At 42.8% G+C, this 24532-nt stretch overlaps 1 protein-coding gene across 5 annotated transcripts in view; it reads right to left on the bottom strand.

The window, feature by feature from the left end:
• Positions 1 to 24532, bottom strand: part of NSD3 (nuclear receptor binding SET domain protein 3) — an 85547-nt gene that overhangs the window by 30232 nt on the left and 30783 nt on the right. For 4 of the 5 annotated variants that reach the window (XM_081843853.1, XM_081843854.1, XM_081843855.1 and 1 more), the window contains exons 8-14: positions 19962 to 20062; positions 17649 to 17694; positions 15133 to 15263; positions 13562 to 13690; positions 9888 to 10014; positions 9184 to 9381; positions 6675 to 6848 (exon numbers count right to left, since the gene is read on the bottom strand). In XM_081843853.1, coding sequence (XP_081699979.1) covers positions 6675 to 6848; positions 9184 to 9381; positions 9888 to 10014; positions 13562 to 13690; positions 15133 to 15263; positions 17649 to 17694; positions 19962 to 20062 — 906 coding nt within the window. The remainder of the gene's footprint in view (positions 1 to 6674; positions 6849 to 9183; positions 9382 to 9887; positions 10015 to 13561; positions 13691 to 15132; positions 15264 to 17648; positions 17695 to 19961; positions 20063 to 24532) is intronic. The other variant, XM_081843856.1, reaches the window with a different exon arrangement.

The raw sequence follows: 24532 nt of genomic DNA, 5'->3' as shown, positions 1-24532 counted from the left end.
GCCTTGTTCACCCCAAAAGAAGATAAATGCCCCAAGTTCCTTTCTCAGTTTAGAGTAAAGGAGCATCCGATAGTGTGATGTGTGCAAAAGCTGCCCTGATCACCAGGGAGGGAAACAGAAAATGAACAGTGGCTGAAGTTCAAGCAGAGGGAGAACACGCTAGAGCACTCTCTCCCCCAAAGCCAACTCAGTGGAGGTAAAAATGTTTGGTGAACATGAAGGATTTCCATATGGCTCCCCTGCAAATCTCTATGAGAGGAGCACTGCTAGAAAAAGCAGTGGTCTGATGTTTGCAAGAAAGTTCTGGTTTCTCTCCTGCGAAAAGCACATTAAATTCTTTTTTCTGGGTCTAGAACTGCTCCCATGTGCCATAACTTGCTGGGTGGGTAGAGATGGCTTTTGTGCTTGTTTATAATGAAGCCAAAGTTTTCTGTAAGTCCTGTCATGCTCTGTTCCTGGATAAAGACCCAAAGAGCAGGAAGTGAAAGGATGCTACCGATATCAGTGTCTACCTGTCTGCTGGTATACAAAGCTCAGGAGTTGCCCAAACAGAGAGGATACGGGGATATGAAGGCATGGCCCTGTTAAATCTATGGAGTCCACTTTGTGAATTGCCTCCCTGGTGGTCCTGAGGGACTCCATCCTGAACTTGCAATAAATCCTGACACTGTTTACATATTCCAAGTCCAATATGGACATCCAGTTCCCTATTTCCTTTGGGTCAACAAAGATGACTGACTAAAGCAGAGAATTATTCCTCTGAGGGAACTGGCTCAATGACCCCTAAATCTAACAGATTCTGGATGATGTTATCACCCGTTTCACCTCCAACCAGAAGGCTGGCCATGGTCAAAAACAGTCTTTTGGTCTGGACTAAAATTCTGTGACTGGGTTTAACACCCAGTTGTCCAATTAGGGTTCCTAGGTGAGGAGAAACAACTTCAATCTTCTTCCCACTGGAGGAAGGCTGGCAGCTCAGCAGGTCTGCCCTAGAACCTGGAATCATAGAACTGGAATTCTATGATTCCAGTTCTGGGCACCACAGTTCAAGAAGGACACTGACAAACTGGAACGTGTCCAGAGGAGAGCAACCAAAATGGTCAAAGGCCTGGAAACGATGCCTTATGAGGAACGGCTAAGGGAGCTGGGCATGTTTAGCCTGGAGAAGAGGAGGTTAAGGGGTGATATGATAGCCATGTTCAAATATATAAAAGGATGTCACATGGAGGAGGGAGAAAGGTTGTTTTCTGCTGCTCCAGAGAAGCGGACATGGAGCAATGGTTCCAAACTACAAGAAAGAAGATTCCACCTAAACATTAGGAAGAACTTCCTGACAGTAAGAGCTGTTCGACAGTGGAATTTGCTGCCAAGGAGTGTGGTGGAGTCTCCTTCTTTGGAGGTCTTTAAGCAGAGGCTTGACAACCATATGTCAGGAGTGCTCTGATGGTGTTTCCTGCTTGGCAGGGGGTTGGACTCGATGGCCCTTGTGGTCTCTTCCAACTCTATGATTCTATGATTCTAGAATATGTGTCACCATGTGGGCTTCAGTTTCTATAATCCCTGTGGTGAAATGAGCTTTTACTGAGGTGAAATGAGTAATAAGTATATCTAGGCTGTCCCTCCCCTGTTGGGATGCATTTGTCCTTTGTTTCTACAAGGGGTTGCTTGAGTATACATCACCAAAGAGACAAATCCTGTTAAAGGGCACTGATTAAAAAGGGAGGTGGGTGGTGAACTCCTTCTACCAGAGTAGCAGTGATCGCCTGGTGAAAAATGGCAAAGCATTCAGGGTGGGATCTACAATGAATGCCAAGGCCTTGGCCAGCCTTCTCAATGCTCTATGGAGGATTCTATCATCCAAATCCTTGTTTTGAAGGTTTGCAAGTCAGAGAAATAAAATGATAATTAAAGAATGAAAGTAGAAGTGGCTCTTAAAGCCAGGGCTTAGTCCGAATGAGATTTCTTGACTGCCACATTGGATTTCTTTTCAATAGGCTCTTAATGCAACATTCATTATCCATAGGTCAGAGAGCACATGACAACAAGACTGTCCCCAGGGAATCTACTGCTGGGATTTCTAGTTTTTCCATTGGTTGGGAAGAAAGAGTGTAGAACCTGTGAGCTAGTTTAGCAGCCTTTTTGCTCTGTAAGGAGCTAGCCCATTCCAAGTCTACCATCTGAAGAGGAGGAGGAAGAGCACTTCCTTGGAGGCTGACCAGAACTCAGAAAACACCAGTACCCCTCTGGAACTCATTTGAGATGGCTGAGGAGCCAAGGTTGTAAACCAAGTGACAATAAGGCTTTTGCTAATAAAGGCAAAATATCATAATTATGAGTAAGTCTGGTAGTGGATTACCCATCAGTTCTGCTGCCAAGTGACCCTTCTCTAGCTCCCTTCTCCAAGCTACTCTGTTGTTGGAAGTCCCCTTGATTAAGAGGGGAGAATGAGGTGCCTGCATGGGAAGCCCTGAGAGGCAACATTCTGCAGGAGGATAGAAAGCCAGCAGATGTGAGTTCAGGCGAATACTGATTAGGTTCCTCTGATAAACAGTGAACAAGCAGCATGAACATGTTTAGCTTCTAGCTATCCCTCCTGTCTGGGGACTGGGGGAGACAGAAAACTCTGAATGTGCTGATGCCATTCTAAAGTGTTTTTGAAATCTATCTTCTATCTATCTTCTTTGTTTTGTTTTAACATTTAATTGGTGAAATCATCAATAACAGCCCATAAATTCTATGAATAAATTGTTCCTCCGTTTAAAAAAAAAAAGGCTGGAGGTGAAGGACTTAGTAGCCATGGAGGAGGGAGACCCCAAAGAAGACATGGGGTGTGGCATTTGAGCAGTTGTGGTGCATTTTTGAAAAGGCACTGCATTCTGCTAAAGTCAGCTGCAGGCAGCTATGTGAGTTAGCTGCTTGATGCCCTGCCATCCTCTGAGAAGGGACTGCCATATAAATGTTTTTTCCCCATCTGCAGATGACACCTGGTACAAAGATGCAGAGGGTGAGATAATGGTGCTGAGAGCACCCTCCTCCTGCTTTGCTATCCCTTTGCATCAGCTGAGCTGGAGGGCAGGTCAGTACTCCTCAGACTCCTCTGTTGTTGTTGTTGGCTGGCCTTGAAACTTTGTAGTGACAGCCTCAGGCATGACAGGACCCCAGCAGTTGGCTGCACAAAAGCAGGAAGCAAGCAGAGGAGGAATCTACAAGGCTAGGATGAAAAGTTTGATCACATGTCCTCTGCCTTCCTGGGTGGTAGAAGGAATCAACCCACTCTGCATGCTTCCTTTTCCCCAAACTAAAAATGTCAACTGTAACAATTTTTTTGGCAAAAACCACACTTTCCCCTTTTTTCATTTGCCTTACACTTCAACTATTATCAAAACAAAATAAAAAAATTCCTTCCAGTAGCACCTTAAAGACCAACTAAGTTAGTTCTTGGTATGAGCTTTCGTGTGCATGCACACTTCTTCAGATACACTGAAACAGAAGTCACCAGACCCTTCTATATAGTGAGAAGGTGGGGAGGGGTATTACTTTCTCACTATATAGGGGTATTACCTTCTCACTATATAGAAGGGTCTGGTGACTTCTGTTTCAGTGTATCTGAAGAAGTGTGCATGCACACGAAAGCTCATACCAAGAACTAACTTAGTTGGTCTTTAAGGTGCTACTGGAAGGATTTTTTTTATTTTGTTTTGACTATGGCAGACCAACACGGCTACCTATCTGTAACTTCAACTATTAATAGCACACCTAATGTTTTTACCTATAGACTAGACTGTCCTAGCAGACAGAGCAATTTGAAACACAACAGACATCGCTGTGTTTTTGAAGAATACTGCTCAACATCAAAACCAGTAAATTTGGGAAGGGAAACAACTTTTACGAAAGAGAGAACAAAATGTACCAGCATCCCCATTCACCCCATGAAAGTTTCCAAGGACAACTGAAACCATGAACCTGAGAAGGCAACGGCCTAGAAAGAACAGTAATCAGAGGTAGGCAACTAGGTACAAAGCAAAGTGTTTGAAGGTCAGAACCCATTCATGGCTGTTGTGCATATCTAATAAATACACTGTTGTTTGCATCAGCACTCTATTACTGTAGCAACCACAACTCACCCTGCAAACCTTGTCAATAGCCTTCTATCCAACAAAGCTTTTCAGAAATAGTGTGTATATATCTTAAAACGTGCAAAGAATTTTCAATTAGGAAGTAGAAATCTACAAGCTATTCCTTCACTGCACAAGTACTGCAACAGAGCAAATTTCACCATTCTGAAGGCCAACTGTAATTTCTCAAAGAAAATGTTTATGTCACCATCTCCAAGACAGAAACTGCTCAAAAAGTGTTGGCATGGTGCCTTGCCTTGGGCACTGGCTCAACCACGTAGACAGTCTCCACATCAGGAGGTTGGCAAATGGTTCTCCAGTGAACTGGGGCAACCCATGAAGATTATGAGCCCCCATGTGAAAGCTTCTTGATGCAACAGCATGTGCAGCATCTTCCCATATGAAGAGGGAAACCTGAGCACTGCAGCGGCTGAGGCACCAAGTCCTATTCTAATGTGGCTGTCTATGCCTTTTGGCTGCTTGAATTCATATGTTTTGTTTTCTTTATTTATAGATTTATTTACATACCACCCCCTTGCAAAATATCAGGGCATAAAATCTTTTGAAAGCAATACAGAACAGTAATTAAAATGACTAGCTACTTAAGAGCATTTAAATTACCAGCTAATTCTCCTTTTGATATAAGAACAAAAGAGCTGCTCCCTCTGTCTGTCCTAAAGTAGAAGTTCAGGAGAATTTACCCAACCCAGACCAGAGAGGTAGGCAGAAATCATAGTGTGATGTAATTAACTTAGGACTGGAGTGTAGGATGACCAAAGTGGCCACCTGCCTTTCTGAACACTAAAAGAGCTGGAATCTAAAAACTACAAGTTTTGGAAAAGCTAGCAACAGCCAACCCATTTAAGAAGTTTTGATCTTGTATATTAGATATTTCTAGCTATTTTAAATTTGATCGCCTATCAGATGTATTTTTTTTTAAATCATGCTTGTAAATATGAAAGTGAAGTCAATCTTAAAGTTGGAGGGAAAGGTAGCTAAGAAGTAACCCCCAACCCCAACAGGTAAAAGGAAACTGAAGCAAACAACGCTAGAGGTATGTAAATAGTTTGTGCCCACAACTGTGACTCCATTGGCATGAAGACTGCTTAGGACAGTCACAACATGCTGAAAAGGAGTTAGATCCATTCACTCCAGATGTTGGAAATTATTTGGTTTTCTTCCTGCTCCAAGGACCCCTGCTCAAGCTCAACACTCTAAAACTTACTGTTTCCCTCTGAGCCTTCAGGCGCCATTCCTCTGCAAAAAATTTAATTTATTTAAAGGGACATGAACTTTGTCTCCTGTTTACCTCCATGCCCTGTGTCAGCATCATTACCTCTCCTGTATGTAATATATCCCAAGGAGGAAATGAAATAGTTATTTCCACAACATCTGTTTATGTTCTCTGTCTCTGTATGTCTCTCTCTCTCCCCTTCACCTGCCTTTACAAACAACATTCAGAAAAATAATTTTAATTGACATCTATTGATGAAACTTTGGGGAATCAAGCAGAAAGGGGTGCATTCTACCAGGCAATGCAGGTATATTCTTCTCATTTCAACAGGGCAAAGGTAGTTGCTGTCAGTACCTGTTAGATTCTAGTCCAGGCTTCCTCAACCTCGGCCCTCCAGATGTTTTTGGCCTACAACTTCCATTATCCCTAGCTAGCAGGACCAGTGGTCAGGGATGATGGGAATTGTAGTCTCAAAACATCTGAAGGGCCGAGGCTGAGGAAGCCTGTTCTAGTCTAAATCACTGCCTGTATCCACTGAATACAATTTAAGAGTCACAGCTCAGTTATTCCCTCTTCCTAGAACTGACTTCCATAACTGCTCATGTGAAATTTACTACCACATTGCTGGTATACTACAATGCACTATACATAAGCTCATTTTACATCTATACAGATAATCTTGCTGGGTTATCATTGACTAAAACAAGTAAATGACAAAGAATTTACTGTACAGTCCTAGCCATGTTTACTCCCAGCAAAGTGTATGCAATTCTAGTCTCCATGCTTTAAATTAGTAAAATTTGTAAAGGAGGATTCAGAACTACTAGAATTAGAGAACAGAAGTCTCTTCCTACTTATATTTAGCTTAAAAAGTGGTGTTTCCTCTAACTCATATTTAAAAGTATTTCATGGTTGAAAAGGGACCTTTTTCTAATCTATGAATAACCCACCCACCTGCAGGATCAGTTTTGATTTACATGATGAACTGAACACATTCATGGCTGCCAAAAGTGACTGAAAAAGTCAGTATTAGAATTCCAGCCACTGGCATCAGGGACTTTGCCACAGGCTCCCCCCACCCCACCTGGAAGCAGAAGGCACCACCTTGGTATCCTTCCTAACGTGTCTAAGAATGGGCACTAGCAGCTAAAAGCCTGTAGAAAATTAATATGCTACATCCAATAGCCAAGGAGGAAACTTGAGAACAAAAATAATTCCCCCAGAGCAGAAGGGGTGGGAGTGGGGGTTCACAGTTCAGTTTTTAACAAAATCAAGGACTGAACACCAAAGATATAAACAGAGGAAGACAAAAAAACAGAGCTCACCTCTTGCACAAACGAAACAAAAGCCTACATTTACAGCTGATGAAGAGTGATTGCTCCTTTTGGAATGGTTACTACAGATGAGAATGTGGGATGACACAAACAAACTTCCTGCAGCAATACAGCCATCTCCCGAGTGATAGGCAATGGGGCATCTCAAACATCTCACCATGCGACCTGTTTAATATAAAATGGACCATAGGACAGTATGTTTAGAACATGGCTACAGACTTCAAAGTCTGCAACGAAGTTTTGATTTTCATTTGATATACCTAATAATGATGTAACAGTTTTCAAAAAGCAATGACATTTTGCATCCCTAGGGGTGCAACTCCACCCACACCCTGGGGAGAACCTGTTTTGGATAATCCTAACATGAGTCGTAAATGGGCACAGCCAAATTCATATTGGGATTATTCCATAGGAGTGCAGAAAAGATCTAGCACATCATATCATGCTCAGAGGTCAGGTTCCCAAGAACCTCAGCTTCCATAAATAAATAAAGACATTTTTAGTGCTCATGTCTATGAAGACAGCTTGAAACACCTGCTGCAAACTCAGAATCAGAGTAGATTTACTTACACACACACACACACACACACACACACCCCCCTGCAAAGTGAGGCTTTCGTGCCCTGAATCTGGCCTTCCCCTCTCCCACATCTAGAAAAACTAGATGGCTGGGTTGTCAACACAGGGAGCAGTGAATACTACCAGTATTTCCCAAAGAATCTCTCTTTCACCTGCACATCAAAAGCACGGTAAAGACCCTTTCTGTCCACATGGCTCCACCGCTGCAAGAGTGAAGGCCATTAGCAGAAGAGTCAACCTTTTCTTTGCTTTGACTAATCTTGATGAGGCTGAGATCCCCCCTTTCAACCTAAAAGAGCCTCAGTACACCAAAGTCTTGAGAGTCCCTATCTGATGTGCCTTTTTGTGGCTGAGAATTCATATGCTCTACAACAAGGGTGAGGAACAGAACCTGGCTGATGGGCTGGATCCTTATCTCTATGCCCCCCTCCCCAATGTAAAGTATGACAGGTGGGCACACAGACAATCAGCTGACTGCTGGGACTTACACAGCCGTGTGGCACTTACCAAATCCTGGCAATCAGGTGATCATCTCCTGCAAAGGGCTGTGCAGGTGCTGCTGATTAACAGTGCGTGCAAACCCCCTTTGGTGCAGTTGTGCCTTCTCCTGTCCCACACCTGATGACATGTGTAGGGTTGGGGTCATGGCTTGGCCAAGATGGCCTGGTGGCCTGCTCTATAGCTTATCTCAAATGTATTCTAGCTAACTCAGGCCTAATTCAATAAAGGCTGCTAGGAACGCTAATGGATGTTTGTTAGGCAGGTGTGTTTCTGTACCTCAACCCAATTGAGCAATCCTCCAGCTATCCCTTCTTCTTTAAGTGACAGCTCCACTTTTCTGCACGCACAGGGTACACAGATTGTTTTACAAAAAAGATATCAATAACCAAGCAAAATATAACGTCACTTCTTTTCACATCCTACTGTACAGGTTTTATGTCTGCTGTACCAAAAGGTCTCTGCAAATTCTGTTAAGTAACTGAAAATAAAATGAAACAAGCTCTGCTATACTTGTTGATGGCAGGCCTAATATTTGGCTTCTCTTGTTCACTGCCAACAGCAATGAAAAACAGCCAGAGGCCATCAAGACAGGTTAATACAGTAACTACTTCTCACTCCTTGGATAGAACCAGAACAGAAATATGGCCACCCGTATTAAGTGCCTGGCTGAGTTTCTTGCTGATATGATAACAATATGAGACTAGCTCAGCATACCGGGATGTCTGGTGCACGAGCAGGAAAACATACAGATATTTTAAGCTGCATCAAACATTCTCCATCCACTAGTGCAAGGAGTCTTACACTGGTGGACGGGTGTTTGAATGTAGCACAAGAATCCAACACAACAGCTGGGATAGTGAAAACTTGTTACACAACAAGAAAACATTTCACCAGTGAAACAAATATGCTGCTAAGTGGCTTTGTGTGGTACTCAACTAAGTTTTACTCAAAACAGACCCACTGAAGTTAATGAGTATGACTAATATGTGCTGATCCACTTTCAGATCTTGGCAATGGGTTCCTCCATCACAAGCCAACTACAGGAATTGGTAGCCTCAATTCAAGGCCACCAACACCATTTTTTAATTATATAAAAGATTTTTATATAATTAGCATGAACGTCAAGGTATGATACACCAGGCTGCCCTTGTGCCATGGAAGAATAAAACAGCAAATTCTCCAAGGGAATTCAATGACCACAGGAAAGCCTTGTATCAGGATACCTGGGCCAGCGTTATCAGGTTGCCTTAATGGCAGCTATGAAGAATATCCCTGATGCTGCTCTTCCTATTTCCAGGGTCAAGCTAAACAGGCTGAGTGGTAACTGCAGCAGTCTAAGCGCCTTGGGGTTGCTGCTGCAACACATCAGAGAGTCTGCAGTTTCCTGCTCTTCTCCAAAGACAACAAGTAAAAATCTTACCTTTGCTCGCTTTATGAATGTCCTTCTCCATGGAGCAGGCAGTACAGCAGTGTTGGGGGCAACGGAATCCTCGGGACTCAAAAACAGCCGTAGCAAACTTGCGGATGCAGACCTCGTGATAAAATTTGCCACAGGCATTGACAGAGCAGCGTTTCACGTCTTTGCCAGGCAGCTTGCAGGAAAAGCACGTATGCTGTCCTTTAGAAAAGAGAAATAAAGAGGACCAGCCTAGGGTAAAACATTCTGAGAATATAAAACAAAGCAGCCATGACAGGTAGTAGCTGCCCTAGGTCTCTGTAGACTTCTTCAGACAGAGTGGACGGGAAAGAAAGACAACTGTATATTCCTGCCAGCTTTCTGAGGCTGAGAAAGCTGACCATCAAGGCGATTTCCCCCAGTTACTCAGTATGAATAGAAAGTGGGTGGCAAGGGGGGAAGCTGAGTAAATGGACGGTGGCTAGAAAACAAGGAGCAAATTAGCCAAGATAGTGCCACAGAGCAAGATCCAGGCTGGGAAACCTGAATAGTTTAATGTGCTTTCTCTCTCACACACACACACACACACACACACACACACACACACACGAAGCCAATATATTTGCTAGTGAACCCTCTAGGACAGGAACACAACAGCCAAGCTGAACAAGAGCCTCCAGAACTCCTACCAGGAGAATTCACAAGGTGGAAGTCATTCCCTCATTTACCATTTTTGCACTCCAGGCAGATGAACTTCCCATCAGGCTGTGAGCTCAATCCTAGGCATTCTGTATGGAAGACCCTGCAGCATTCTCCTTCACAGGACACCAGAGATTCACCAGAACTTTCACAAATCTTAAGAGAAAATAATGAATATGTGATCATAACGACCAGAGGTTTTAAATATTCAATGTAAGCAATCAGAGCTAAAGCTAAAAGAGGGGGACACCACACAACCCTGCAAGGTTCCATCACTGTCTAGCACAGGACTCTTCTACAGGTCATATTTTTTTGGTATGTCAAGAAGCACTGGTTGAAAAGTACTGGGCTGGTGTGACCAAGATTCTTCAGATGAAGTGGCTGGGCTAGCCAGATGGGAGGAGGCTTGAAGACCAACTGTTGGGGCCACCAGAAACAGGGAGCAGAGTAAGCCCATTTCAAGGCCCTGCATTTGAAAAAAACTAGTCCTGCATTGCTGGAATAAGGCAGCCCCACGGTCAGGAGCTTGCAAGACATGAGGAGCACACCAAGGCAGAGGGGAACCCTCACAGATCCTTGTGACACCGTTGGTGACCCTGGGTACTTTGCCCAAGGACAAATGGCAGACTCCAGAGCAGTAATGATGTCAAGAACCTGGTAACACTACTCTGCTTCAGCTCTACTCCTATCATTGGGTGAATGTGATCAAACCAATATTTTCTTCACTCTTTTAACAAACATTTATAAGGTGAAGTATGGTTTCTACTTGAGTACAGAGTCAGTGGCTGGGAATTCTTCCAGACTGACCCAATGCAGAGTCCAACACTGAGGGCTGTAGCCAACGCTAGCTTTACTCAGAGTAAACTCACTGGAATTAGGACAGGACTTTAGGTTCAGTGGGTCTACTGTGAGTAGAACTTAGCTGGTTAAACCCCTGTGATGCTGCTACATATGCAGTGCAGATGTCATTACCTCAGTTAAGTTTGAATCTTTTTTCCAATCCTTACATTCCCTCCTATTTCTAGAGGCCACACTTTCCACTTTATAAAATTTGCACAACTTCAAATGCCTCCTATCAGATGGAATGTCAGCATATGAGCTGTTTTGCAGCCCATCAACCTCTGATGGGCTGCCACAATACTAACTAAAATAATGCTAACCAGCCTTATAGGACTATTGTAAGGATTACTAAACTAAAGTAATTTGATCCCTTGAAGTTCACCATTAAAATGGTCTTTAAATACTGATTACTAGGGTAGCCGTCAATGTCAATGTAATGTGAGGATTCTGGTCTTCAACCCAGTTCTGTTTGATTCAAGTCTGCTGCTTTGCAGATTATGCCCAGGGCCCTTCAGGTAAGGTTGCAATATCATGTTTTCTAAATGTCAAGTCTTCTAAAAAGTAGTAACTGGCTAAGACCATTACCAATCTGAGATATATTAGGTTTATAGGCGAATCCCTTGACACCCTGCCATAACCTGCTTAGTCCTGGAGTCTTGCCTAATATTTCTACCCCTTCTACTGCCATTCACTCCCCATATTTTCCTTTCAGTGCACTGAATCCACTACAGTCTTCTTCATTTCTTCTTCATCTCTTCTCACTGCCCCCACTTCTCAGCACCTGATTGTATTCTAAATGAGGGGTGGGTGGGACAGTCCAGACCATGTCTATCCTGCATGTGTTCATTTGTAAGTCCTGTTTAGAATCCACAGGAAAATGCATATTTATATTTATTTTAAAATATACATCATTCTAAACATTTTATTCTAAGATACATATTTTTAACACATTTTAACACCTTTTTTGAGCAAAGAACATATCACAAAATTCAAAGAAGTGCTAAATTTGAAGGCTAATTCTATTCCAATCCACCTATTAGTGCAGGAAATGTGTATCAGTTTGCATCCAAATTCACAAAAACTAAATTTCTCAAACATCCCTACTCTAGATATGACCTATCAGAGGTTATTCTCCCAGTTCATGACTTTGAGGCTGCAAGCCTATACTCACTTACCTGGGAGTAAGCATCATTGAACTCAGTAGGACACTTAGTTCTGAGAGGGCACATGTAGGCATGTGCTTGAAAACTATCACAAATCTGTATTATACGTTGTAATAGGTGCAACCCCTAGTGACCTTTGGACAGAGCATTTAAAGGATAGTTTTGTCTCTGTCTAAGATACAACTACCAGGATCAAGGAAACTTAGAATCTTACTGTGTTCACATTATATTGTATCCTGCGGTTGCTGTTCCCAAAGATGCCTATTGTGCTTGCCTCTTGGAATTTGCCAGCCTCCCTCAAGACAACCAGTGTTGGACTTGGGAGACCTGGAAGATTCAAATTTGAATCACCACTCAACCCTAGAGCTCACTGGGTGACCCTGGCCAGTTGCTGCTTCTCAGGCTCACAGAGAATAAAGAGAGAAAGAGGAGAACCACATGTGTCACCTTGAGCTCCTTGCAGGAAAGGTGGGGTATTTTATAGTCTCTCATTGATTCAGAGGACAATCTGATGACATGCAAGTGGGAATTGCTTTAGATTGTTAAGGTGTTTTTATCACTGTTATAACAACAGCTACTTTTTATCATTAGCAGAGTACCTGGATTTTTCAATGAGGTGAGCATTTTGACCTGTTTCCATTCTGTTAAAAATTGTTATGGTTGCTTAATTTTTGTTTCAGCATATGGTTATAACAACTAAATGTTTCCCCCCTAAAAAGGATGTGGAAGATGATTACGATAATAATATCAATAATGTGGAATTTCAGAGTCAGTGCCCTCAAGCTTTCTGGATCTATAAAGGTCTAAAATAAATGGGAATTCATTATGCACTGAACAGCTGTGATTCAGTTGCAATTTGGCCAGCACTAATGCAAAGTAGCCACTTTCTGCTTAATTTGCAAGCGAAAAAAGCAGGAAAGAACTTATCCTGGGCACTCAGAGTTACATAGTATCAGAAGCAAGGCTAATCCTTAATTTTGCCAGAGGTACAAATGCAGAGAAAATTAGCTGGAGGTATATTATGGGAAATGCAGTCAAAGGTATGTAACAAGGTTGAGAAGTACAGTGGTACCTCGGGTTACATACGCTTCAGGTTACATTTGCTTCAGGTTGCAGACTCCGCTAACCCAGAAATAGTACCTCGGATTAAGAACTTTGCTTCAGGATGAGAACAAAAATCGTGCTCTGGTGGCACAGAGGCAGCGGGAGGCCCCATTAGCTGAAGTGGTGCTTCAGGTTAAGAACAGTTTCAGGTTAAGAACGGACCTCCGGAACGAATTAAGTACTTAACCCGAGGTACCACTGTATTTCTTAACGAAGGCTTGAATCAGCTAAATAGCTTTCAAGTCCATGCTGGGATTTAAACATCATGTAGGCGTTTCCGTGCGCTGCTCTGGTTGGGCAGAAGCGGCTTAGTCATGCTGGCCACATGACCCGGAAGCTGTATGCCGGCTCCCTCGGCCAATAAAGCGAGATGTGCGCCGCAAACCCCAGAGTCGGTCACGACTGGACCTAATGGTCAAGGGTCCCTTTACCTTTACCTAGCATGGTGCTGACCTTGTGTTGTCCAAAAGGTTTTAGCTGAAAGCAGTGCAGCTCAATCCTGTGCATTTTTACTCTGAAGTAAGTCTCACTTACTCTTGCTCCTATGAGTGCATGTATAGGATTGCAGCCTTGACCCTGCCACACTTTTTATTTACCTGACATATTGTGTCTCTCTTACTTGTCCCAGAACCTCTTCTTGATAAACTTGAGTCCACGGATTGTACATCAGAAGCATCAGCATCTGCTGCAGCTGAAGGGCTGTCTGACTGTTTTCCAAAGCTACCCTAAAAGAAAAAGCCCACAGCCATTTATATTGCCAACTTTTTAAAAGGAATGCTACAAAAGATAAATGCCACTGATTGAAAGAGAAAACCATAATAATATGATAGACATTGAAATTTTCTATGAAATCTTCTCTCTTATTTTAGATCAACTCTATAGTATGTTCTGCCATTTCCAAATTCGTATCAATACAATGTGTAAATGAGGAAAACCTCACAGCCTTGGGGGGGGGGGGGACTGCACCAAAATCTGAAATAAGAAAAGCTGAATTGTGTGGTATGGAACTTAGCATCTTATTTTCAATAATTTAGTCTGCCAGTTGGAGGAAGCAAAAGGAGCAAAACTGAGTATTTTCACAACCATAGGACCTTGCTAAATGAATTAAGAGAGAGGGAGGAAAGGAGCAGTAGCTGAGATTCTGAGTAAGTTAATCTTCGATACCTCCCTCTCTATGGAGGCGCAGATTACAGCTATAACAAAGGCGGCATTTTTTCATCTCCGCCAAGCTAAGCAGTTGGCCCCTTATCTCTCTCGCCCTGACCTAGCCACCGTGATCCATGCGACGGTCACCTCCAGACTGGATTATTGTAACTCGCTCTACGTGGGGCTGCCCTTGAGACTGACCTAGAAACTCCAGCGGGTGCAGAATGCCGCGGCGAGACTCCTTATGGGGTCTTCGCTGCGAGATCACATTCATCCGGTACTATACCAGCTGCACTGGCTCCCGGTGGAGTACAGGATCAGGTTTAAGGTGCTGGTTTTAACCTTTAAAGCCCTATACGGCCTAGGACCCTCGTACCTACGGGACCGCCTCTCCTGGTATGCCCCACAGAGAAACCTACGGTCTGCAAATAATAACATCCTCAAGCTCCCAGGCCTCAGAGAGGTTAGGCTGGCCTCAACTAGAGCCAGGGCCTTCTTGGCTGCGGCTCCAATCTGGTGGAACGCTCTGTCACAAGAGACTAGGGCCCTACGGGACCTGACATCTTTCCGCAGGTCCTGCAAGACAGAGTTGTTCCACCAGGCCTTTGGTCAGGGCGCAGCCTGACTCCCTCCTCTGGCAACCTGCACAGAATTTTGCTTAATCGGTTGCCATTAATTTGATTTTAATTAATTTTTATAATGAAATATTTTTAGAGTGTGTGATTATTTGATTGTTTGATTATTTGATTATTGTTAGCCGCCCTGAGCCCGGCTTCGGCTGGGGAGGGCGGGATATAAAAAAAAATTATTATTATTATTGTTGTTGTTGTTGTTGTTGTTGTAGCTAGGATGTATTCTGAATCTTTGAAATATGCAACTCTGTCCATAACACCAATCTACTCCCTACATTTTCCATTTTCAATGTAAAATGCTCTGACTAATCAAGGAGAAATTATGCACAGTTCACTATCACCAGTTATTTGCCCATTTCAAAGCACATCAAGAAATACAAAACATGTACCTGTGGATCATTAAGACCTCTCGAATCAGAGTCAGATGTATCTCTGTATGCTGAGCTAGTCAGTTCTACATCTGTTGAGGCACGACTCCTTTTTTTTAGAGGCTTACAAGAATCTGAAATCTCACTGGCACCTTGAATACAACATACTGGAATTAATCTTAAAAGATCTCTTAAATGTATTAAACACTGAAGGAGAAACTAAGGGGCTGGGTAGACACATGCAGAGATGGAACTGACAAGACACTTAGTTTAAAAGCTTTAAAAATTGCAACTAGTCCACTAAGATAACTCCAATTCTTTGAAAGATTGTCACTCCAACCCATAGATCAGAGGTAGCCCCCAGGGTGCTCTGCAGGACTACATCTCCCCTCATTCCTGACCACTGGTCATGCTGGTTGGACTGGATGAGAGTAGGGAATCCACAACATCTGGGAGGCACCATGGAGAAGAAGGGAGTAGCAGGGGGTGAGGGTGCTTTGTATAGTGTTTATTTCATTCATCCATAACCTGTCTTTAAATATGAAATATTTTCAAGGCTGCTTACAGTGTAAGCACTAAAACAGTAATAAAAACAACTGATGTTGAATGCTATACAGTACGTAAAGGTCAGGGAAGAGGCAATGATGCTCAACCCTACAAAGCTAAACCCCACAAAACTAAAATTCAAAGCATGCTTAAAAAGGCAGCAAGAAAGGGGGGTTGAATAGTGTTATTTATAGATTTTTTTACCCTATTCTTCAGTAGGCTTTGGGGCAGTTTACACATATCAATGGCATATTGCTGTTATTATAATGATTATTTGTCACCTAGTACAAAATGTCTCAATGACTTGCATGATTTTTTTTAAGTGCATCATCAAATTTAAGAATAAAATAATACCATCCTCCCCTCCAAATAATATTTGCACAGAAACAGCAGTAAGAGTGGTAATCACATTCCCTCAAATGCTTGGAGAAGACAGGCATCTTAACCTGGCACTGAAAGGATGTTCATGTTGGCATCAGAGGCCCTTGCCAGGAGAGAGCATTCCTTAAATGGTGGGGAGGGAGACAACAGAAAGAAGTATTTTGCCTTCTCACCACCCTCCGAACCTCTCTCAGAGGGGCCAGGGAAATGTTGGAACAGACCTATAGCTGTCACAGTGAGCCACCCTGGCAAGGATACTTTTTACACTTTCTGCAAATTGTCTGCTCTTATACACAAAAGGCTGCACCAGAAGCAATTATCACCACACACATTTTCCAGCTTATATTGAATTGACATCCTTTTGTTCATACGTAGTGTGATAGAGAAGACCAAGGTCATAACTATTTCAATGACAGTTATTGGGGACAGAGGAGCTGGAAATAATAAGTCTTGTCCCTGCCTTGCCACCAGTGACAAAGGCTAAAATCCATCACACTACTTAAGAAAGCCTAAAGAATTTTTAAAAACTCTCGCACCCACCCCATTCCTCTGAAACAAGACCTCCGCACCAAATCAGCTTTCCATGTGACATGCAAGATGAGTGTTTGAGAAACACAAGCCCAAAGGCTTCTGAGGCTCATGGAACCAGCAACAAAGCTCTTTTGATTTGATTTAGTTCTTTTGATCCCTGCCTGCCTGCCAAACTTTCCCTAGCTCTTGTAGGTCAGTGCAACAGATCCAATGCTACCAGACCTGATTGATCTAGCAGAAGGAGAGACAGGACCGCAGGGCCTATCCATCTACTCTGCTGAGAGACCAGATCCATCAGGCTCTTCCCTCAACTGTCATCTATCCACAGCCATCCCATAAGGCACGAGAGAGAGAGAGAGAGAGAGAGAGAGAGAGGGGACCTCTCTATGGGATCTGCTGAAAGATCGGCAACTCCTATGTTTTGGCCACTCTAGAAGCCTTTTTCGGCTGAACAGCATGTTAAAAATTCTTTAAATAATAAATAAATATTACCTCCAACATCAGAGGTAGGATGTCTCTGAATATCAGTTGCCGTGGGAATTTTAGATGGGCTTCTGGTCTTATCCAGGTGGGATCTTATGTTCACTGCATTAACTGTTAATGCAAGAGATTAAGAAGGAGTGTCTCTGCTTTTTGCAAGCTTTTAAAAAGAACTTTAAAAGCATGCTGTTGTCCCTATGCTCAGGGACCTGGTTCATTCCCTTTTTATTTGATCTGGCTACCACTGGGCAGTAGGTGAATGAGCCAGTTGTCAAGCAAACTCTTATTCTGGCAAGCAATGACTTCAGACCAGGGCAAAGTCTGTGAATCCCAGTCCTATTTCCCTAGTAAGCGCTCCAATAATCTATAAAGTAGCATGGAAAAGGGGGACAAGGACGACTTGAGGCAATGAAGTACAGTCCTACACTCCATTCAGATGTGCACATTGAAATATGCAAGAGGTGGTTAGGCAGGTGGTTGTTAGATGTGGGACTACAATGCCTACATGGATTACTTACATACACAACATGGAAGGCATAGATGAGTAAAAATGATATAGGCTGTATACCAAGTTTTGGGTTATAAGCAGCACTACTCACCTTTCTGTAATCCAGTCTTCAGTGTTGTCTGCGGGACTGTTTCCACCTGTTTGGACAGGAAAACAAGCAATTAATAGAGGAATTTCCTGTTCCCTAGTATAACAGAGGAAATGAAACTTCAATGCAAGCAATTAGCAAAAGGGAAACTCATGTTGCCATCTCCACCCCCACCCCACCCCAGCAAGTCGTTTCTGATCCACCTCTTATGGAGATAAGTGACGCTGCCTTCTCTGAACTGGGTGATGAGGCGCCTCCCCTGAACTGTGTTTACTTCAAATCATTCACTTTGTGTACTTAGTGATGGAATGGCTTTATCTTTGGTCCAGGAATCAGGAGAGGGGGTTTAGCAGCCACTCCTTGGGCTACAGAAAACCCCTACAATGGCCAAGAAAAATAAAGAGAAACAGGACACTCTAGTTCCATGTGACGCTTAACTTACGGCCCCATTTTTTTAAAAAAGGCACTTCCACTCAGCAAACACTTGAGCTTCTGAGGCCATGGGCTGCTCCTCTGTATAGAGTGCTGCAAAGGCAGAGCGGAGCAGGAGGCATTGCAGGCCTCTATACAGCAACATCAGCACAGTGCTTGGGCAGGCAAGCTGGCGACCTTGTGAAAGCACTTCATGGCCTCAAGGATCAGTGTCTTGGATCCTACATTGGAAGGCAAGCTTTCTTCCAGAGTACACCCAAGTTGTGAATTTGGTAGTTGCAAGCAGCTGCTTTTGCTAAGATCTTGCTTTTAGGCTTAAAATTGCCACTTTAAATAAATAAATAAATAAATAAATAAATAAATAAATCTACACAGGTTGGTTATATGTGCATGTAAGAAACACGTCTCATAGATATTTATTAAGGATTATTCTATAATTTTTTAAAAATATTTTATTTCGTTGTACAATGGATAAAAACATACAATAGAAGGATTTGTATAGGATACAATTGATAATACAAATATAAAATCTAAACAATCACTTGTATTTCACTACCACTCACTGCAACAGAATTAACATTGCATCTCTCATTTGTAATTAAAATTCCAGTTATAATTTTAAAACCGAAAGGATGCAGAAAAAATTTGGAAATTCACTGCAACAAAGCTCGACCCTGGGAAACAAATATGGTTGCAGAATCCTAAGGTATCAGGACGCCTTTCTCAACATATATCACATCCAAGCTTATGCATTACAGTGCATCTCTGACCATTAAGTTTTGCTGGCCATATGCTCTTCCTGAAAAACATGAGTACAATATACTATGTTGTCTTAATTAGCTACATAGTATAAAGCAAGCAAGACTACTTGGGGAACAATGGCATGTGGTTCTTGTACCATGGTTAATTAAAAATATTGCACTGAAGTCATAGTCCTTTAACTTCCACCATTTTGGAAATCCAACAAGAGAAATGTTGAACAGGGCAGCAACAGAGTGGATATTTAAATAGAACGGTGATGATGTATTTTCAAGACTTTCAGCTAACCAAGAAATCATGTGCAACACGCTTAAAGTTTATTAGAATTGTAATTGCAAGAAATGTCCCCCCCCCAACATTACTTGGCCCTTGCAATAATCGTGTTAGAGAATCTTTATTACATAGTGTATATGGTTCAAGGTGGGTTGCCCTTAAATTTAAAATGGGAGCATACTGAAACAGTTGAAACAGTGACAATAACCTTCTTGAAACCTGCAAAATCCATATATCGCATGGGTAGTATGCAACTTGCCTATTCCTCTTCACTTACAACTGGCTAGTTTCAAAAGCAGTATCCTTAAAAAGGAATGCCCTGTACATGTTGGTTCTACTTAAAGGACAAAAGGAAATCAACCCATCATGATGCTCTTCCCCTTCTGCTAAGATAAAAGGCTATAGCCTTTAAATAATGATTATGCTAATAGTAAATTTTCAAGAGTAACCAAACAAATCCATCTAGCTTTTCTTTGAAAACAAACTAAAACCTCAGTACAAACCAGCAGCTAAACCAAGGGTAAGACAAGAAAGAAGCTGGTAGCATTTCCAGAGAAAACACTGAAACATAAAATCACTATGCTTGTAACAGAAACAGCCAAAGTAAACGTATCAGCTCATGAAGATGTCACTGTGTTCCCATTTATCCAAAGTGTGATTGATGCTGAAAAGGGATATCAGTTAACAGCAATATTTACTGAGGGAGAGGATCTCAGGAGGGGAAGTCCAAAAGCAAACCCAATGGGGGATATAGAGGGGCAGGTGGGTAGGTAGAAATAAAAAGGCATCAATATTAAGCCACAGAAAGTATGTATACAGTATATTTTAACTCTCTACATGGAGGAAGCCAACCTGCTCCTTTTTGATCTTCTTCTTTGGCACAACTTCAGTGGATTTCTCAGACTCTGAGCGAGTTCGTATTGATCTTCTCTGTTGCTTCTTTTCTACAGAACCTGAGGGAACAGAATGGTTTCCATTACAGGAGTCTCTCTCTCTCTCTCTCTCTCTCTCTCTCTCTCTCTGCTCTCTTTCCTCAATGAGGGATGACGTTCAATAGCAAAGTCCTGATTTCTCTACATTCTTCTTTGAGTGCATAGACTTTAATCTGCCAGCTGGCGTTCTGGCTGCAGGCAATACATCTCAGTGCTTCAGGGAGAGTCCTGAGTTCGGGAAAAGACCAGCTTTAATATGAAGATAAAGGGGAAGTCTAGAATTCAAAGTATTAAGAAGGGGTGACTTTTCATGTTCAGAACCTTTAAAATCAACCAGGAACTTGCTTCAATGTCATAGGTTACCAACCACACCAAGGACACAAATATGTTCTGAATTTTATTTTCAAAGTATTTGCCTATGTAGGCAATATTTTGCATGTCTTTAAATGAACATCTTATTCCTCTCTCTGCCTGAATCTAAGAAGGGGATGGAACCCTAAAGCCTCCATATGTTGCTGGACAACAACTTCCCTCTTCCCTGAATGTTGGCCATCAGAAGTGGCTGGTGAGATGCGATGTTCAGCAAAACATGGAACCCACAACTTCCCCAATTCCTGCCCTGCCAGGTTTAGTCATTGTACAACATATAATATTCTAGTGCAATATTTTGGGCACTTTAGAGTAAGTCAAAGATGAGAAGCAAAGAACTTTTATGCATTCTCCAAGCATGGGGCTGTTCATTCAAGACATGGAACCCAAGCTCAATATCAATAAGGGCAATTAGGGTACTCAAAGCCATCAAAGAACCTGTGCTGCTCAGCAAATGAAAACCCCAATTCACTCAAAAGGGCTTAAAAATCATTGAGAGCAAAAGTTACATTTAAGAATCCTGGGGAAAACTTTAACAGGCAACAACTTTTGATACCCATCAAGGGGCTGAAATAGACAGACTCAAAAGAGATTTATTGTCAGTGCCCAATTTCTAGAAGGAGCTATGCTAGAAGACCAATTGCCTGAAAGTCATGTGGCCCCCAATCAATGATACACAAGAATGGCATCCTGAACCTGCTCAGATGCATCAATTACTTCACATACTCTAGAAAGTTCTGTGTCTTCATAAGCCAGTTTGTTTTAAAACATGGGTTAGTAGTGAGCATGGCTGCCATGGCATGCCCTGCATGGCTTGCTTCTGTGGGTGCTGCGAGAAACAAAAACAAGGCATGGCATAACTTCTTGTGTCATGTGAATGCAACTCTGATTTGTTTGTTTGAAGCATGCCATGAATGTTAAGCCAGAAACAAGTGAAAAACAAAATTTTAGCTTATTTCTGGCTTAACGCTTGTGTTTCTTTTTTAAAAAACTATGATTCAGGTTTGCAGAACACAAGAAGCCACACTATCTAAAGGAGGCTATGCTGCAGGATTAATCCATGGTTTAAAACAAATTATGGCTTAGCATGGCATGTGAATCAGCTGTATGAATATGAGGAGACAGGCAGAGCCTCATTTCTAAGCATTTTGAAAGACACGTGAAAACTTAGAATGTGCTTACCTGTGGATTATCCTCATACTTATTCACCAGGCAGTGGTCCATGGCCATTGGGCGCAGAGGCAGCAGAAAGACTGGCTCTGGGGAGGAGCCTCTTAGTCCAAACCCCGCAGAGTCTTTCTTCTAAAAGAACCTGCCTCCTAGTGGACAGAGATCACCCCAAGGTCTGGACCAATGAATGGTGACAAATAGGGAAAATAAAGCATCTTGGAAATGAGTGATATTCAAATACTATAGAATTCTGTTGGTGCTGTGACCCTCACCGAATATACCAAAGGGCTCCCCCCACCCCAATAAACAAACACAGTTGTGTCACATAACTAAAGAAAAATCCACTGGGAGCATCATTTGTTTGCACAATGCAAGTAAAAATGACTAGAAGCATTGTGAGAATACAACTGCACTCCTGCACAACTCCCATTCATTTCAAAGAGGGCATTGGGTTGAGTGTACTGAAAATGATTAAGGCCTTATTCAAACGCATCTAAAATACTGAAAATGATTAAGGCCTTATTCAAACTCATCTAAAATACTGAAAATGATTAAGGCCTTATTCAACCTCATCTAAAATTCAAGCTCATCTAAAATACCAGATTCAGATCTGATGTGCTTCACTGACAAATGCTTAAGACATGACATTAAACATATGATCACATTGGAGTCTGAGTAGGAGTAGGTTGGAGGTTTTTTTCCATTTGTAAAAGGTCAGCCTATGTTTGGTTTACCCATCAGTCCATCTGTTTATGTGGTACACCACTATTTCCTCTTCTGGCTGGATATGCAGAGGCATTGAGAAACATTTCTTCCCACATAAAGGAACACATACCAGTAGCAGCAAACAAAATGTTTCACATGCATGAGGCCTAAAGTTCAATCACCAATACTTCCATTTAAAAGTTTTGGCCCGGAGTGTGCACAGGATAAGAACTCTGACCTAGTCAGGGTTGGAGTTTACAGAGATAACCAGGTCACTGGTCTGCCTCTGTATTAGGCAATTCCTTGTAACTGCTCCCAGAGCCTTCCAAGTAGTATTAGCCTACATCAAACTCTGAGATGTGTTTTGAAAATGCAAGATATTGGCTAAAATTCCTTTCCTGTGTTAAGATAATAATGGGAACATTAAACCAAAATCCGTAAACCCCTCTAACTGTATGACTCTAGCCTTTTAAAGATAATTCACAAATACTACTTAAAATTCAAGACCAAATTAAACACAGTAGATTTTCTATTGTGCTAACCTAGACAGAATTAATGGCTAAGAGGGATTTACCATATTTTTCGTCCTATAGGACGCACTTTTTCCCCTCCAAAAATGAAGGGGAAATCTTTGTGCGTCCTATGGGGTGAATACAGGCTTTCGCTGAAGCTTGGAGAGCGAGAGGGGTTGGTGCACACCGACCCCTCTCGCTCTCCAGGCTTCAGGAAGCTATCAGCAAGCCTGGGGAGCCCGCGGGAGTTCCCGCAGGGCTCCCTAGGCTGCGGATAGCAGCGTGCCGCCTGCCGCCCGGCGCACAGGGCGCCCTGAAGCAGAGCGCCCCGCGCGCCGGGCAGACATTGGCTAGCCCCACAAGCTCGGGGGACAGCGGGGAGGTGCAGCGCCGCCATCCCGCTGTTCCCCGACCTGCTTTGGTTTCCCCGACCTGGTTTTGGGGGGGAAATAAAGGGAAATTTTTTTTCCTTTATTTCCCCCCCCCAAAATTAGGTGCGTCCTATGGGACGGAGCGTCCTTTGGGACGAAAAATACAGTATATATGAATCTGCACCTGCTCCTACAAATAATGTACTAAATAAGAAATGAGATTTTAAACGCACAACTGCCGTCCTGTGAAAGAGTTTTAGGATCCAGAATGTGCTATGACATCTAGGAAGTTTGGGGTGGGGAATTCATGGTACCAATCAGTACCAGAGTGCAAGATGAGCCTAAAAGGAGAAGCATCATGCAATGAAGTGCTGGGGTAGCTGACTTGGTGTCTCCACATCTTGTTGGACTACAACTCCCATCATACCTGGCCCTGCTGTCTGGGGTTGATGGGAGTTGTAGTCCAACAATGTCTGAAGAGCATCACCTTAACTACCCCTAGAATGGTGGATAGTGTGTTAGATTTGGACTGGGGAGGCCAAATTTCAAATCCCCATAAAGTCGAAGTGTGAGCTCAAAGTGTGCCTTGGGTCACTGAGCATCTTTTAACTTAACGAACCTCACAGGGAAAACAAACAGTTTTGCAGCATTGTTTAAAAGACTAACAGATTTATGTCATAAGTGTTTGTGGACTGGAGTACAGTGGTACCTTGGGTTACGAATACGGCAAACACGGAAGTGTATATTTCCAGGTTTCGCCACGTACGCATGTACAGAAATGCTCTGTGTGCTTCGCCCATGCGCAGAAATGCTCTATCGCACCGTGCGCAGAAGCGCTGTATCGTGCCGTGCGCATGCACAGAAGCGGCGCCTCTTGTTGTGGACTTTTCAGGTTGTGCACGGACTCCTGGGATGAATTAAGTTTGTATCCGGAGGGTCCACTGTACCCAGAAATCAGTTTGTATTTAAGATGCTGCAAGACACATTGCTGTCGTAACAACAACAAAAACTTATTTATAGCCTGCCCATCTGGTTGGGTTTCCCCAGCCACTCTGGGCGGCTCCCAACAGAATTAAAAGCACAACAAAACATCAAAACAACTACAGTGGTGCCTCGCAAGACGAAAAGAATCCGTTCCACGAGTCTCTTCGTCTAGCGGTTTTTTCGTCTTGCGAAGCAAGCCCATTGACGGCTTAGCGGATTAGCGCTATTAGCGGTTTAGCGGCTTATCGGCTTAGAAAAAGGGGGGGAAGGGAAAAAACCCGCAGGAACTCGCAAGACATTTTTGTCTTGCAAAGCAAGCCCATAGGAAATTCGTTTTGCGAAGCACCTCCAAAACGGAAAACTCTTTCGTCTAGCGAGTT

This window comes from Podarcis erhardii (genome assembly GCF_964252035.2).
Source record: "Podarcis erhardii genome assembly, chromosome: 16".
In the NCBI taxonomy this organism is placed as follows: domain Eukaryota; kingdom Metazoa; phylum Chordata; class Lepidosauria; order Squamata; family Lacertidae; genus Podarcis; species Podarcis erhardii.
Note: the sequence above shows the minus strand (reverse complement) of the source record. Positions and strands in the feature narration are given on the sequence as shown.